Source organism: Hemitrygon akajei, chromosome 20 (genome assembly GCF_048418815.1).
Source record: "Hemitrygon akajei chromosome 20, sHemAka1.3, whole genome shotgun sequence".
Taxonomy (NCBI): domain Eukaryota; kingdom Metazoa; phylum Chordata; class Chondrichthyes; order Myliobatiformes; family Dasyatidae; genus Hemitrygon; species Hemitrygon akajei.
The window spans coordinates 11,928,662-11,942,043 of record NC_133143.1 but is presented as its reverse complement, the minus strand read 5'-3'; the positions used below and the strand labels follow the sequence as shown (position 1 = coordinate 11,942,043).

General features: G+C 42.0%; 1 protein-coding gene across 4 annotated transcripts in view; it reads left to right on the top strand.

Moving 5' to 3' along the window:
* Positions 1–13,382, top strand: part of ripk1l (receptor (TNFRSF)-interacting serine-threonine kinase 1, like) — a 97,650-nt gene that overhangs the window by 69,445 nt on the left and 14,823 nt on the right. For all 4 annotated transcript variants that reach the window (XM_073073052.1, XM_073073050.1, XM_073073053.1 and 1 more), the window contains 3 exons: positions 3,307–3,383; positions 5,205–5,307; positions 9,511–10,098. In XM_073073052.1, the coding sequence (XP_072929153.1) occupies positions 3,307–3,383; positions 5,205–5,307; positions 9,511–10,098 (768 nt within the window). The remainder of the gene's footprint in view (positions 1–3,306; positions 3,384–5,204; positions 5,308–9,510; positions 10,099–13,382) is intronic.

The following is a 13,382-nucleotide window of genomic DNA, read 5'->3' as shown; positions in this document are numbered from 1 at the left end:
GGTTGGGTGAGTGGGCAGATGCATGGCAGATGCAGTTTAATGTGAGGTTATCCACTTTGGTGGCAAGGACAGGAAGGCAGATTACTATCTGAATGGTGTCAAGTTAGGAAAAGGGGAAGTACAACAAGATCGAAGTGTCCTTGTTCATCAGTCATTAAAAGTAAGCATGCAGGTACAGCAGGCAGTGAAGAAAGCTAATGGCACGTTGGCCTTCATAACAAGGGGAGTTGAGTATAGGAGCAAAGAGGTCCTTCTGTAGTTGTACAGGGTCTTGGTGAGACCACACCTGGAGTATTGTGTTCAGTTTTGGTCTCCAAATTTCGGGAAGGACATACGAGGAAATCTGCAGACACTGGAAATTCAAGCAACACACACAAAATGCTGGTGGAATACAGCAGGCTAGGCAGCATCTATCCATGCCTGTCTAACCATGGCCTCCTCTACTGTCAAGATGAAGCCACACTCAGCTTATATACCGGCTGGGTAGCCTCCAGCCTGATGGCATGAACATTGACTTCTCTAACTTCCATTAATGCCCCTCCTCCCCTTCTTACCCCATCCCTTATTTATTTATTTTTCCCCCTCCCCTTTTTGTTCTCTCTCTTCCTATCACTCTGCCTGTTCTCCATCTCCCTCTGGTGCTCCCCTCCCCCTTCCTTTCTCCCTAGGCCTCCCGTCCCATGATGCTTTCCCTTCTCCAGCTCTGTATCCCTTTTACCAATCACCTTTCAAGCTCTCAGCTTCACCCCACCCCCTCCTGCCTTCTCCTATCATTTCCCCCTCCCCCTCCTACTTTCAAATCTCTTACTGTCTTTTCTTTCAGTTAGTCCTGACGAAGGGTCTCGGCCCGAAACATTGACAATGCTTTTTCTTATAGATGCTACCTGGCCTGCTGTGTTCCACCAGCATTTTGTGTATGTTGAGGAAGGACATTCTTACTATTGAGGGAGTGCAGCGTAGGTTCATGAGGTTAATTCCCGGGATGGCGGGACTGTCACATGTTGAAAGATTGGAACGACTGGGCTTGTATACACTGGAATTTAGAAGGATGAGAGAGGATCTGATTGAAACATAAGATTATTAAGGGATTGGACATGCTAGATGCAGGAAACATGGTCCCGATGTTGGGGGAGTCCTAAACCAGAGGCCACAGTTTAAGAATGGAGGGGTACTGAATGGAGGCCATTTAGAATGGAGTTGAAGAAAAACTTTTTCACCCAGAGAGTTGTGGATCTGTGGAATGCTCTGCCTCTGAAGGCAGTGGAGGCCAATTCTCTGGATGCTTTCAAGAAAGCGTTAGATAGAGTTCTTAAAGATAGCGGAGTCAAGGGATATGGGGAGAAGGCAGGAACAGGGTACTGATTGTGGATGATCAGCCATGATCACAGTGAATGGTGGAGCTGGCTCAAAGGGCCAAATGGCCTACTTCTGTACCTATTGTCTGTTGTCTATTCCTGTACATCCCATACACACTCCACACAATAATGCTTGTCATTAAAGTTAGCAGAAGTGACCCCATTATATCCAAAGGTTTTAGATGGAGTCATAGATGAATGCAGCCTGAAAACAGGCCCTTCAGCCCAACTCGCTCATGCCAACCAAGGTGATTCATTTCTGTCGTGCAAACCAAGCTAGCTCCATGCCAAATTTGTCCCATATTGCTCTGAACCAGAGCTTCCCAAACTTTTTTATGCCATGGACCAATATCATTAAGCAAGGGGTCTGTGCACCTCAGGTTTGGAACCCTTGCTCTAAATCCTTCCTAGTGATGTACTTGGCAAAATATCTTGCATGTTATTATACCAACTTCTGCCACTTCCATATCTTCTGCAACTTCTGCCACCTTGTTCCATATCATCTTCCCATCACTCTCTTTGTGAAAAGTGTGCCCCTTTAAATCTTTCCCATCTGACCTTAAATCTATTGCCCCTTCTCTGGGACGTGGGGGAGGAAGGACTATGTTCTTTTGTAATTATGCCCCTCATGATTTTATACACCTCTACGAGGTCATCCCTCAGTTTCCTACGTTCCTGCCTAACCTCTAACTGTAACTCAGGACCACAAGTTCTGGCAAAATTCTCCTAAATCTTTGCACTCTTTCCACCCTAAAGAGGCCTTTCCAATAAAGGGTAAACAAAACTGTATACAATACTCCAAGTGCAGCCCTACCAGCCTCTTGTACAACTGCAGCATTCCATTCCAGCAGCAGCATACTCAGTGCCCTGACTGATGAAGGCTAATGTGTAAAACAGTTTATGATTGGGGTGACTGGTGTCCCCAATGATCTTCCAGGCCTCCTTTATGCATCTGCTGCTGTAAATGTCCTCAGTGGAGGGAAGTTCACATCCACCAATGTGCTAGGCTGTCTGTACCACTCTGCAGTGCCCAGCGATCAAAGTTGGTGCAGTTTCTGTACCAGGTGGTGATACAGCCCATCAGGATTAATCAGCTGAAGGCTCAGGCCAATGCGAGAAGCAGAATGGACAGTGAGCAATAGCTGAGGTCTGGGCTGCATATCCTGAGGATCTTCTCCAGATGCCTGATAGCCTGTTGCTGTTTTAACATTTCTCTGATAATCTGAGCTATTAAAAATCATTCAAATAGATTAAGTAAAGTAAATCTAATTAAAATACATTAAATTCCTTGAAATTAATTAAAACAAAGAGTTTAACCAAAAAAAACCGACAGAATTATTTCATCAAGATGAATGGGGCTAATACTAGTCATGGATTTAGTAAACTGCATCCTACCTCCTCAGTTCAGGATATACCACTTCCCTCCCCTCTCCACTCTCAGTTCTGATGCAGGGTGTCAGCAATTCCTTTTTTCTCTGAATTACTTTTGAGTTCCTCCAGCATATTGGAAGCACAGGACACTGCAGCTGGAATCTGGAGCAACAATGAATCTACTAGAGGAACTCGGTGGGTCAGGTAGCATCTGTGAGAGGAAAGCAACTGTTGATGTGTCAGGCCAAAAACCCGATTGCTGCAACTGAAGTGTCTAGTGTCTGAGGGACACTTGATGCTGGAGTGTAAAGTTAGATGTTGGAATATCCTGCAGAAATTGGAGACTTGAATGTCACCAGTGGAGTAGCTGGCCAGAGAGAATTGTGCTTAGACTCAGTGACCTGTCCATTATATCTATTCCAGCAAGAAGGAGCAGTTGAATACTGATTTCTTTTCCTTCCCCTTACTTGCTCTCTCGTATCTTTATAGCTTTAAAAGTATTTGTCTATTCAAAGGGTAGCTGTGAAAGACTCTCTGTAAAGGAAGTTCAGAATTAATTATTAGCCCTCTCTGTTTTCAGAATGCAATCAGGAATTTAAGCCATTTTATGAAGAAAATCTGCAGAAAGATATTGATGAAGATGTGGAAAAGTTGAGAGTAAGTTTTGCTCCAAAAAGTCTTACATTTACTGCAACAATTTAATAAATGAATGTCCTTTATATAATTCTGAAGAGTTTTTTTCCATTTTAAGTGGACATCTTTCTGTTCATCAGCCTTGCAGACCCTTTGTTTGTATCCTGGTTCATGTTCTTGCAGTGAGACTGGTACCAATCCACACTTTCACTATTTTACCAGTTCTTCCGTTCGAGCCTTCACAGCGTTATTTTGTTAATTGCCTGTCTTGGCCAGCAGTATACACTTTGTTCACAGCAGACATGGACATCTGCATTTGCAAACGTGTAATATTTCTGGACAGACTGCTAAGTCTTAAGATGGCTCCATCTTCCTAAAGACCTGGGTATTTTTTTGGAAATAAGGAGAGCACATTTTTGTAGCAAGTGTTGTATGATTGCAGAAGTCTTCCTTACCCATGTTGTCCATCCCTCTTACAATAAAGGCCCTTGTTCCATATGGCTCCTTAATTAAATACAGCAACTTCCACTGTGTTTCTTGTGCTAGATCTCTCTGAACATCGACATCTCATTGCCTCAAACTAACAAAATACTGTTCCGCTTTTTTTTATATTTCTCAAAGTGATAAGATAACGTTCCATCACATAATTCTGTGGTTTCCTACTAGCTTACTTTCACAACTATCTTTGTATTAGGAACCACTTGAATACATTGCACTTGGTAAAAACTTCTGATCTGTTAATATAGATTGTAATAAGGTAGAGATCCATACTATGTGAGGCATTTCAGTAATTACAGCCCACTGCCATCAGAGGTACAGCAGACATTGTCTGCAGCATGTAACAGATCCTGTAAAATTGCACAAAACAGCAATGTACGACATCCTTCAATCTCAAAAAAACCTTAAACTCCATCAAGTAATATGGTGCGGAAGCAGGCCCTCTGGCCCAACTTGTCCATGGTGACCAAATCTAAGCTGGTCCCATTGCCTGTGATTGGTTGATATCTCTCCAAATCTTTCACATCCATGTAGCTTTTCAAGTGTTTTTCTTTAAATGCTGCTTCAACTACTTCCTCTGGCAGCTCATTCCATTTCTGCATCATCCACTACATGACGAAGTTGTCTTTAGTTCATTATAAATCCTTCACCTCTGACATTAAGCCTATGCCCTCTAGTTAGTAGTTCTCCTTCTCTGCAAAAGAAACTGTGGGTTCTCCCTATATATATATACCCTTTGTCATTTTATTCTGCTCTCGGTCTCCTCTATCTCCACTTGGCAGCTCTCTCCATATAGTCAGTAGAGAATACACTTTCCCTAGAATACAGCTGCCCACTGACTTCATCTCCATCTTATGTTTGCTCTATGAAGAAGTGCAAGTCATGATACCAACAGATTTACAACAGAACCAATTAAAATAAAGGTTTTATGTAATGGGAAGTATACAGACATTCTTAATAATCGATTTCTGTAATAAAGGGCTGTCAAAGTAATAAAGTTGCTTCAAAGCTGTCACAACACTTTGGAACACACAATAGGAATTTTCTCTGTAATAGGTAACTACACTTATTTTGCTTGTTTCCTTGTTATAGACACTAACTTTTAATATTTGTACACTTGTGAACTGGCCATGATCTCAAGGAGTTTTTCTGTCACCTCATCCCAGTCATAGGGGTTGCTGCTTCTGTGATGGTTAGTCTCTGGAGTTGCCAGAGTCTGGGACTTGTCAGTCTTCTTCAAATAAAGTCTAGAATCATAGTCTTAAATCAGCTGTTATATGCTTCAGTGCCCTTGGCCTTCCTTATACAGTAATGCTTTTCATGGACCTGTTGTTTCAACCCCTTCAGGAACTGTCCCAGACGAGGCCAACTGCCCCTAGAGAACTGGTCAAAAGGATGAAATCTTTGCAAGCCGATTGTGTCGGTCTTATGCCAGACACACCTCCAAAAGGTACCTTTATAAAATAGCATAATAATCTTAACAAATTAGGAACAAATTTAATATTATGTATTGATATGCCTTTGTGGAATTTTAACTCTGAATTAAAGATTGCTTATTTGATCCCTTGGTTCTTGAAATGTTAAAACCAATCAGCTTTTACGGCTCTCTCAAATTCAATGTAACTGTCCTTAATTTTATTTATTCCTCCTGACCTCCAATTCCTTTGTCCCTTCCTCTCCTGAATTGGTTGCTTTCTTGTTGGAAATTGCTTCACCTGTGTTTGGGATCCTGCTTGCCATTGCAATTCTTAGGGAGCCCCTCAGAGTTAATAATGAATGCTTTCTTCCTGTTTAGCCCAGACTTTTCCATCTTCAGGAAGGTGATCCTTATAGTAACTTGCCATTGTAATTCTCCTACTCTAACCAGAATCTGCATTTCTCTTTTGTGGCTATGTCAGGTCTCTGTCAGACAGGCTTACTGTGTTCTCCCAATATTTTCTATTTTAGTTTCTCAGCTTGTCCTTGTCTGCAATCCATATGCCTTTTCAAAGAACACTGAATAAAGGCTGTGTGGTGGTATCAACAAGTAGTTATGTTTTTAGCAGCACTGAGGTCGTGATGGTTGTAATCAATAGACTTGATGGACATGGAGCTCAACGTGCTCCTTATGGATTTAGTAGATGTGCTGTATAGAACCTTTGGTCATTTTCCCAGTGCTTAAATAAATCCTTTACCTGGGTGCATGGAGTTTATAGGACAGTGTGAGCAAAGATTTGTTCAGCTTTATTGGATACAGTCAATGTTCTGTTAAAGTCACTGTGCAGATCTTTTCTTTTCTGTAATGTAGGAAAGGAAAATTAGACAAGCTTCAATAAAAATGGATGTATCTTACCAGTGGAATTGATTAGTCTTCCAGTAGCTCTTCTTCCATTACCTCTGTCTTCGAGACCACATCTCTGGCTAGGATTCCACACCCCGCACAGATGACTCCCCCCATCCTCAACCCTCCTCCTCTTCTTGGACACCCTGCTGTGGATCTTTTCATTTTGAATTGCCAATGAGACACCAACCGGCTCAACTTCAGCACTCTTCTCTCCTCCTTGAACTTCACTCCTTCTGAATGCACTGTCCTCCACTCTCTCTACATCAATCCCAACCTTCCCATCAAACCCGCAGACAAAGTGGGTGCTGTTGTAGTGTGGCAGACTAACCTTTACCTTTCTGAGGCCAGACACCTCCTCATACCTACCCCTGGAAGAGGACCCCACCCGAGACCATCAGAAACTATCTCCGGCACCATCACTGACTTCATCAACTCTGGAGAACTCCCATCCACTGCCACCAAACTCATCGTTCCCCTATCCTTCACTGCTTGCTTCTACTTCCTACCCAAGATCCACAAACCCGACTGTCCGGGTTGGCCTATTGTCTCAGCCTGTTCCTGCCCCACTTAACTCATGTCCTTATACCTCAATTCCATTCTATCCCTCTTAGTTCAGTCCCTTCCCACCTATATCTGTGACACTTCTAATGTTGTCAAGTTGCTTACTAACTTTCAATTCCCTAGCCTTGACAGCCTCATTTTCACTATGGATGTCCAGTCCCTATACACTTCTATCCCCCATCAAGAAGGCCTCAAAGCTCTCCACTTTCTTGACAAAAAAAAACAACCATTTCCCCTCCATCATCACCCTCCTCTGTCTGGCAGAACTGGTCCTCACTCTCAATAATTTTTCCTTCAGCTTCTCCCACTTTCTCCACACTCAAGAGGCAACCATGGGCCCCAGCTATGCTTGTCTCTTGGCTATGTAGAACAGTCCACGTTCAAAGCCTTTCCCAGTAATAGTCCACAACTCTTCCTGCGCTACATTGACAACTGCATTAATGTTGTTCATGTTCCCATGCTGAGCTTGTCAATTTCATTATCTTTGCCTGGAACTTCCACCCTGCCCTGAAATTCTCTTGGTCCATCTCTGACGCCCCCTTTCTCAATCTTTTTGTCTCCATCTCTGGAGACAAACTGTCAACAGACATATTTTATAAACCTGATTCCCATGCCCATTTTGACTATACCTCTTCCTATCTTGTTTCCTGTGAAAATGCCATTCCCTTTTCTCAGTGCCTTCATCTCCACCACACCTGTTCCCAGGATGAGCTTTCATTTCCAGGACATCAGACATGTTCTCCTTCAAAGAACAGCTTTTTCCCTTCCTCCAACATTGATGCTGTCCTCACCCATATCTCCCCCATTTCCCAGACATCCACACTCACCCAATCTTCCTGCTGCTTTAACAGGGATAGAGTTCCTCTTGTCCTTACCTACCACTCCTTGAGCCTCTGCATCCAACACATCATTTTCCACATCTTACAACATCTTTAAAGGGGTCCTACCACTAAACATACCATTATCTCCCCCCCCCCACCCTTCTGCTTCCACCCTGCAGTTCTCTTGTCCATTCGTCTCTCCCAGCACTTAAGTGGCCAAAGTGCCACACCTGCCCATTCACCTCCTCCCTCACCTCTACAGTCCTTCCAGGTTAGGCAACACTTCACCTGTGAATCTGCTGTGGTTGTCTACAGTGCTCCTGATGCAGACTTATCTACGTCGGTGAGAACAGCTGTAAATTGGGGGACGTTTTGCTAAGCACCTCCACTCCATTGGCCAGAAGCGGAAATTCCCAGTGGCCAAACATTTTCATTCTGATCCCCAATCTTGTTCTGACATGTCGGACCATTGTGCTAAGATGAGGCCACCCTCAGGGTGGAGAAGCAACACATTATATTCCGTCCAGGTAACCTCCAACCTGATGGCATGAATATCAGTTTATCATTCTGGTTTTTAAAAAATTCTTTCCTCACTCCTCTAGTCCTCACTCTGACCTTTTACCTTTTTTCACCTGCCTATTACTTCCCCTGGGTCCCCTCCTTCCCTTTCTCCAATAGTCCACTCTTCTCTCCTGTCAGATTCCTTCCTCTCTAGCCCTTTACCTTTCCCACCACCTGACTTCCATCTATTGTCTTCTAGCTATCCTCCTTCCCCTCACCCCACCTTTTTATTCTGGTATCTTCCCTTTTCCTTTCCAGTCTGGATGAAGGGTCTTGGCCCAAAACGTCGATTGTTTATTCATTTCCATAGATGCTGCATGACCCACTTAGTTTCTCCAGCATCTTGTGTGTGATGCTTCAGATTTCCAGCATCTGCAGACTTCCTTGTTTATAATTAACATTATATTAGGGATAGGTTTCCTATTGGTATTAGATTTATTATCATTGATTTATATGACATGAAGTATGTTGTTTTGCAGCAGCAGAACAGTGTAAAGACCTAAAATTACATAAAGTTACAGAAATAAATGAACAGTGCACAAAAGAAAAGAATAATAAGGTGTGTTCATGGGTTTGTTAACCGCTCAGAAATCTGGTGGCGGAGCAGAAGAAACTATTTCTGAATTGTTGAGTGTGGGTCTTCAGGCTCCTGTACTCCCCTCCCCCGATGGTAGTAATGAGAAGAGGGCATGTCCCAGATTGTGATAGATGCCGCCTGAGTCCTTATAAAGCATTGGTCAGGCAGCACTTTTGGGCTTCTTATCTAGGAAGAGCCAGAGGAGGTAAAGGGTCCAGAGGAGGTCCATAACAAGAATTCTGTGAATGAAAGGGTTGACGTATGAGGAGTGTTACATGGCTCTGGGCCTGTATTCGCTGGAGTTTAGAAGAATGAGGAGGGATATCACTGAAACCTATCGGAATGTTGAAAGGTCTAGATAGAGTGGGTATGGAGAGGAGATTTCCTATCGTGGTGGACAAGAATGTGTCTTTATAATAGAGGTGAGAAGTAGCTTCTTTAGCCTGAGGGTAACAAATCTATGGAATTCATTGACATAGGTGGTTGTGGAGGCCTAGTCATTGACATTGATAGGTTCTTGACTAGTAATGGTGTGAACGGTTACAGGGAGAAGGCAGGACATTGGGGTTAAGAGGAATAACATATCAGCCATGATGGAATGGTGGAGCATACTTGATGGGATGAATGGTCTAAATCTGCTCCTATGTCGTCCAATGATGGAGTGCAGGAGTGAATGGTGCTGAGACATTGTAATATCTACAACCTTGCAGCATAAAATGCATTTTGGGAAATATTAGTTCAATATAACATTTTCCTTTTATAAAGGGTGAAAAAGGTGGATCTCTAGTAATATTGTTTTCAATTTTGCAGATGATCCGAATTCTTTGCATAGCTCACAGGGAATTACTACTACTGGTAACAGTCTAGAGGCTTCGTTTTCATCCTGTAAGTTAAGTGAACCAGTGGAATATGACCTTGACAGCAGTACCTGGGACAATGAGAGAGATGATGACACACAAGTGAGGAGAAAACTAGCTGAGGAAATGAATTATCACCTGACTGGTAGCCGCCTGGATGCTTCAATGTCCTCAAATAAATTTGAAGAGATAAGAAAGGAAAGAAACAAAAGAGTTTCTAATGAACCTGTTTTTGGAAGTTCCTACCGTTCTGTAATTCGGCCTCATTGTGCCACAGGCGTGGCTGAGCTTGGACCATCTGAGGATCTGTATTGCTCTCTGGATTCAAATGCTTATCAGGTTCAACAGAATGTGAAAAACTCCCTTGCAACTGTAATCAACCCAGTCAAGGAGGAAACAAACTTCCATGGCTCAAGCAAAATAATTTCCCCAGGATTCTCTGACTACAGAGCATCAACCCAGAGAACATCCGGTCCTGTTCCTGTTACTGAAACTGGTTCACCAGCTGAGCCAAAAATGTGGAATCAGTATCTGCAGGAAGGTAAACATGTATCATTGATTTAAAGTCATTTGTGATGTCAGACCTTCTATTTTTATATTCTACATTTACGTCTTCAATTATTTAACACCACATTAATATTATCTGCAAAGATACACGATTATTTGTTCTTCTTCAAGGGCCCTGCACAGTATATTCAGATCAGTGCTATGTATTTGTAGAATTCTTCTCTTCACAAATTGTGCCTGCTCTGTAGTATATTCAGCAGGACTGAGGAAGGGTCTTGGCCCAAAATGTTGACTGTTTTACTTCCCTCAATAGATGCTGTCTGCTCTCCTGAGTTCCTGTAGCACTTTGTGGTGAAGAGTTTCATTGATAAGTTATTTGAAGCTCCTTGTAACCATTATTGTGGAGTGCCTTGAATGGTGAAGTTACTGTTCCACTCTGTGCTCTGCCACACTGAAAATGGCAACAGAGACAATCAAGGCAGCAAAGAAAGTGGCCTTCATCAGTCAGGGCACTGAGATTCAGAGTTAAGATGTTATGCTGCCATTGTACAAAACACTCGTGAGACTGCACTTAAGAGTATTTTGTATAATTTTGGTTGCCTTTTTGTAGGAAAGACATAATTAAACTGGAAAGGATGCAGAGAAGATGTGCAAAGATGCTGGCAGGTCTTGGGCCTGACCTATAGGCAGAGGTTGGACAGGCTAAGACATTATTCCTAATAATGCAGGAGATTGAGGGTTGACCTTATAGAGGTGTATATAATTATGGGATTATAGATGGGGTGAAGGCACAGAGTTTATTTTCACAAGGAAGAAGAATTAAAAATTAGAGGGCATGGGAATTAATGTAAGAGGTGAAAGATTTAGATGGGAATTAAGGGCAGCTTCTTCATGCAGTGGATAATGTATATACGGAATGAGCTGCCAGAGGAAGTAGTTGGGACAGGTACAATAACAATTTTAAAAAGACAGGTTAAAAGATAAGTACAGGAGGAGTTTAGAGAGAAATGGGCTAAATGCAGGCATATAGGACAAGTTTGATGCACACTGTAGTTGCCATGGACCAGTTTCCACGATGTGATTCTTAGAAAGTGGATTGTGTCCTTGGGAATTTCAGTGTACGGGCAGCGTTGTAGAAAGCACAACAAAGTATAGCTGTGGCATAGGTTCTGTGGAGTGAAGGCAAACCCTCTTTTCTTCCCTGAAAACAGCTAACTGTGTCTCCAAATCTCTTACAATAGTTTTACTAGATGGTCTTATAAATCTGTAACACAGCTGTTTGTGCAAGATCTGATAGTTCTGTCAGCCAGAAGCCATCCTTTTATTTGGATCTTGGGAGGAATCCCTTAATTGCTGATGTGTGTAGAGAAAGTGCGCTGAGATTTACTGGGATGTTGTCTAGATTAGAGCAATTCAGTTAGATTTGTTAGGCTGTGTTTCCTGAGTAAAGGAGTCACCTGACAGAAATATGTAGGATCATGAGAGGCAAAGATGGGGTATAGACAAAACATGAGGGCATAGATTTAAAGTGAGATAAAGGAGTTTTAAAGACATCTGAGAAATAAGTTTTCTGCACAGGGAGTGGTTGATAGAATCAGATACAATCACTATGTTTAAGAGGCACTTAGACATGCTCTGAAAAGGCAAGGCATTGAAGGACACAGTCCCAGTTGGGGCAAATATGATATATACATAGGCAAAGGGTTAGCTTGAATGTGGTAGGCCAAACAGCCTGTTTCTGAGCTTTATGACTTACTTTGTGAGTAAGTATTTCATCCTATTTTCTCCCCATCTCACCATAAATTTAGACTTTTGTCCTTTTGTCTTTCTAGCATTACTTTTTCACAAATATTTCCTTCAGTTCCTCATTCTCACTCAACCCTTTGTTCTCTAGCCCATCTGTTTTATTTTGCTATTGTAAATAGTTGGTGCCAGCTGGACAGACAGGGCTTTTGGTTTCAATAGATCAAACCCCACTAGAACCAGCATCAGCTTTATTATCACTGACATTGTTGTGAAATGTTTTGTGACAGCCGTACAGTGCAAGTGCAAAACAACATAGAAAACCTACAGCACAATACAGGCCCTTCGGCCCACAAAGCTGTGCCAAACATGTCCTTACCTTAGAAATCACCTAGGGTTAACCATAGCCCTCTATTTTTCTGAGCTCCAAGTAGCTGTCCAGGAGTCTCTTAAAAGACCCTATCGTATCCACCTCCACCACCATCACCAGCAGCCTATTCCACTCACTCACCACGCTCTGTGTATATATAAAAAAAAATCACTCTGTACTTACTGATTTACAGTAACTACTGTAGGGTTACTACAGTACTAAGTGTTGAGATTTTTGATTGGAGAAAGGCTAACTTTGAGGAGATGCGAAAGGATTTAGAAGGAGTGGATTGGGACAATTTTTTAATGAGAAGGATGTAATAGAGAAATGGATGTCATTTAAAGGTGAAATTTTGAGGGTACAGAATCTTTATGTTCCTGTTAGGTTGAAAGGAAAGGTTAAAAGTTAGAGAGAGCCATGGTTTTCAAGGGATATTGGAAACTTGGTTCGGAAAAAGAGAGAGATCTACAATAAATATAGGCAGCATGGAGTAAATGAAGTGCTCGAGGAATATAAAGAATGTAAGAAGAATCTTGAGAAAGAAACTAGAAAAGCTAAAAGAAGATACAAGGTTGCTTTGGCAAGTAAGGTGAAAATAAATCCAAAGGGTTTCTACAGTTATATTAATAGCAAAAGGATAGTGAGGGATAAAATTGGTCCCTTAGAGAATCAGAGTGGACAGCTATGTGTGGAGCCAGAAGAGATGGGGGAAATTTTGAACAATTTCTTTTCTTTGGTATTCACTAAGGAGAAGGATATTGAATTGTGTAAGGTAAGGGAAACAAATAGGGAAGTTATGGAAACTATGATGATTAAAGAGGAGGAAGTTCTGGGGCTTTTAAGGAATATAAAAGTGGATAAATCTCTGGGTCCTGACAGGACATTCCCTAGGACTTTGAGGGACGTTGGTGTAGAAATAGCAGGAGCTCTGACAGAAATATTTCAAATGTCATTAGAAATGGGGATGGTACCGGAGGATTGGTGTATTGCTCATGTGGTTCCATTGTTTAAAAAGGGTTCTAAGAGTAAACCTAGCAATTATCGGCCTGTAAGTTTGACGTCAGTGGTGGGTAAATTAATGGAAAGTATACTTGGAAATGGTATATATAATTATCTGGATAGATAGATAGATAGATACTTTATTCATCCCCATGGGGAAATTCAACTTTTTTTCCAATGTCCCATACACTTATTGTAGCAAAACT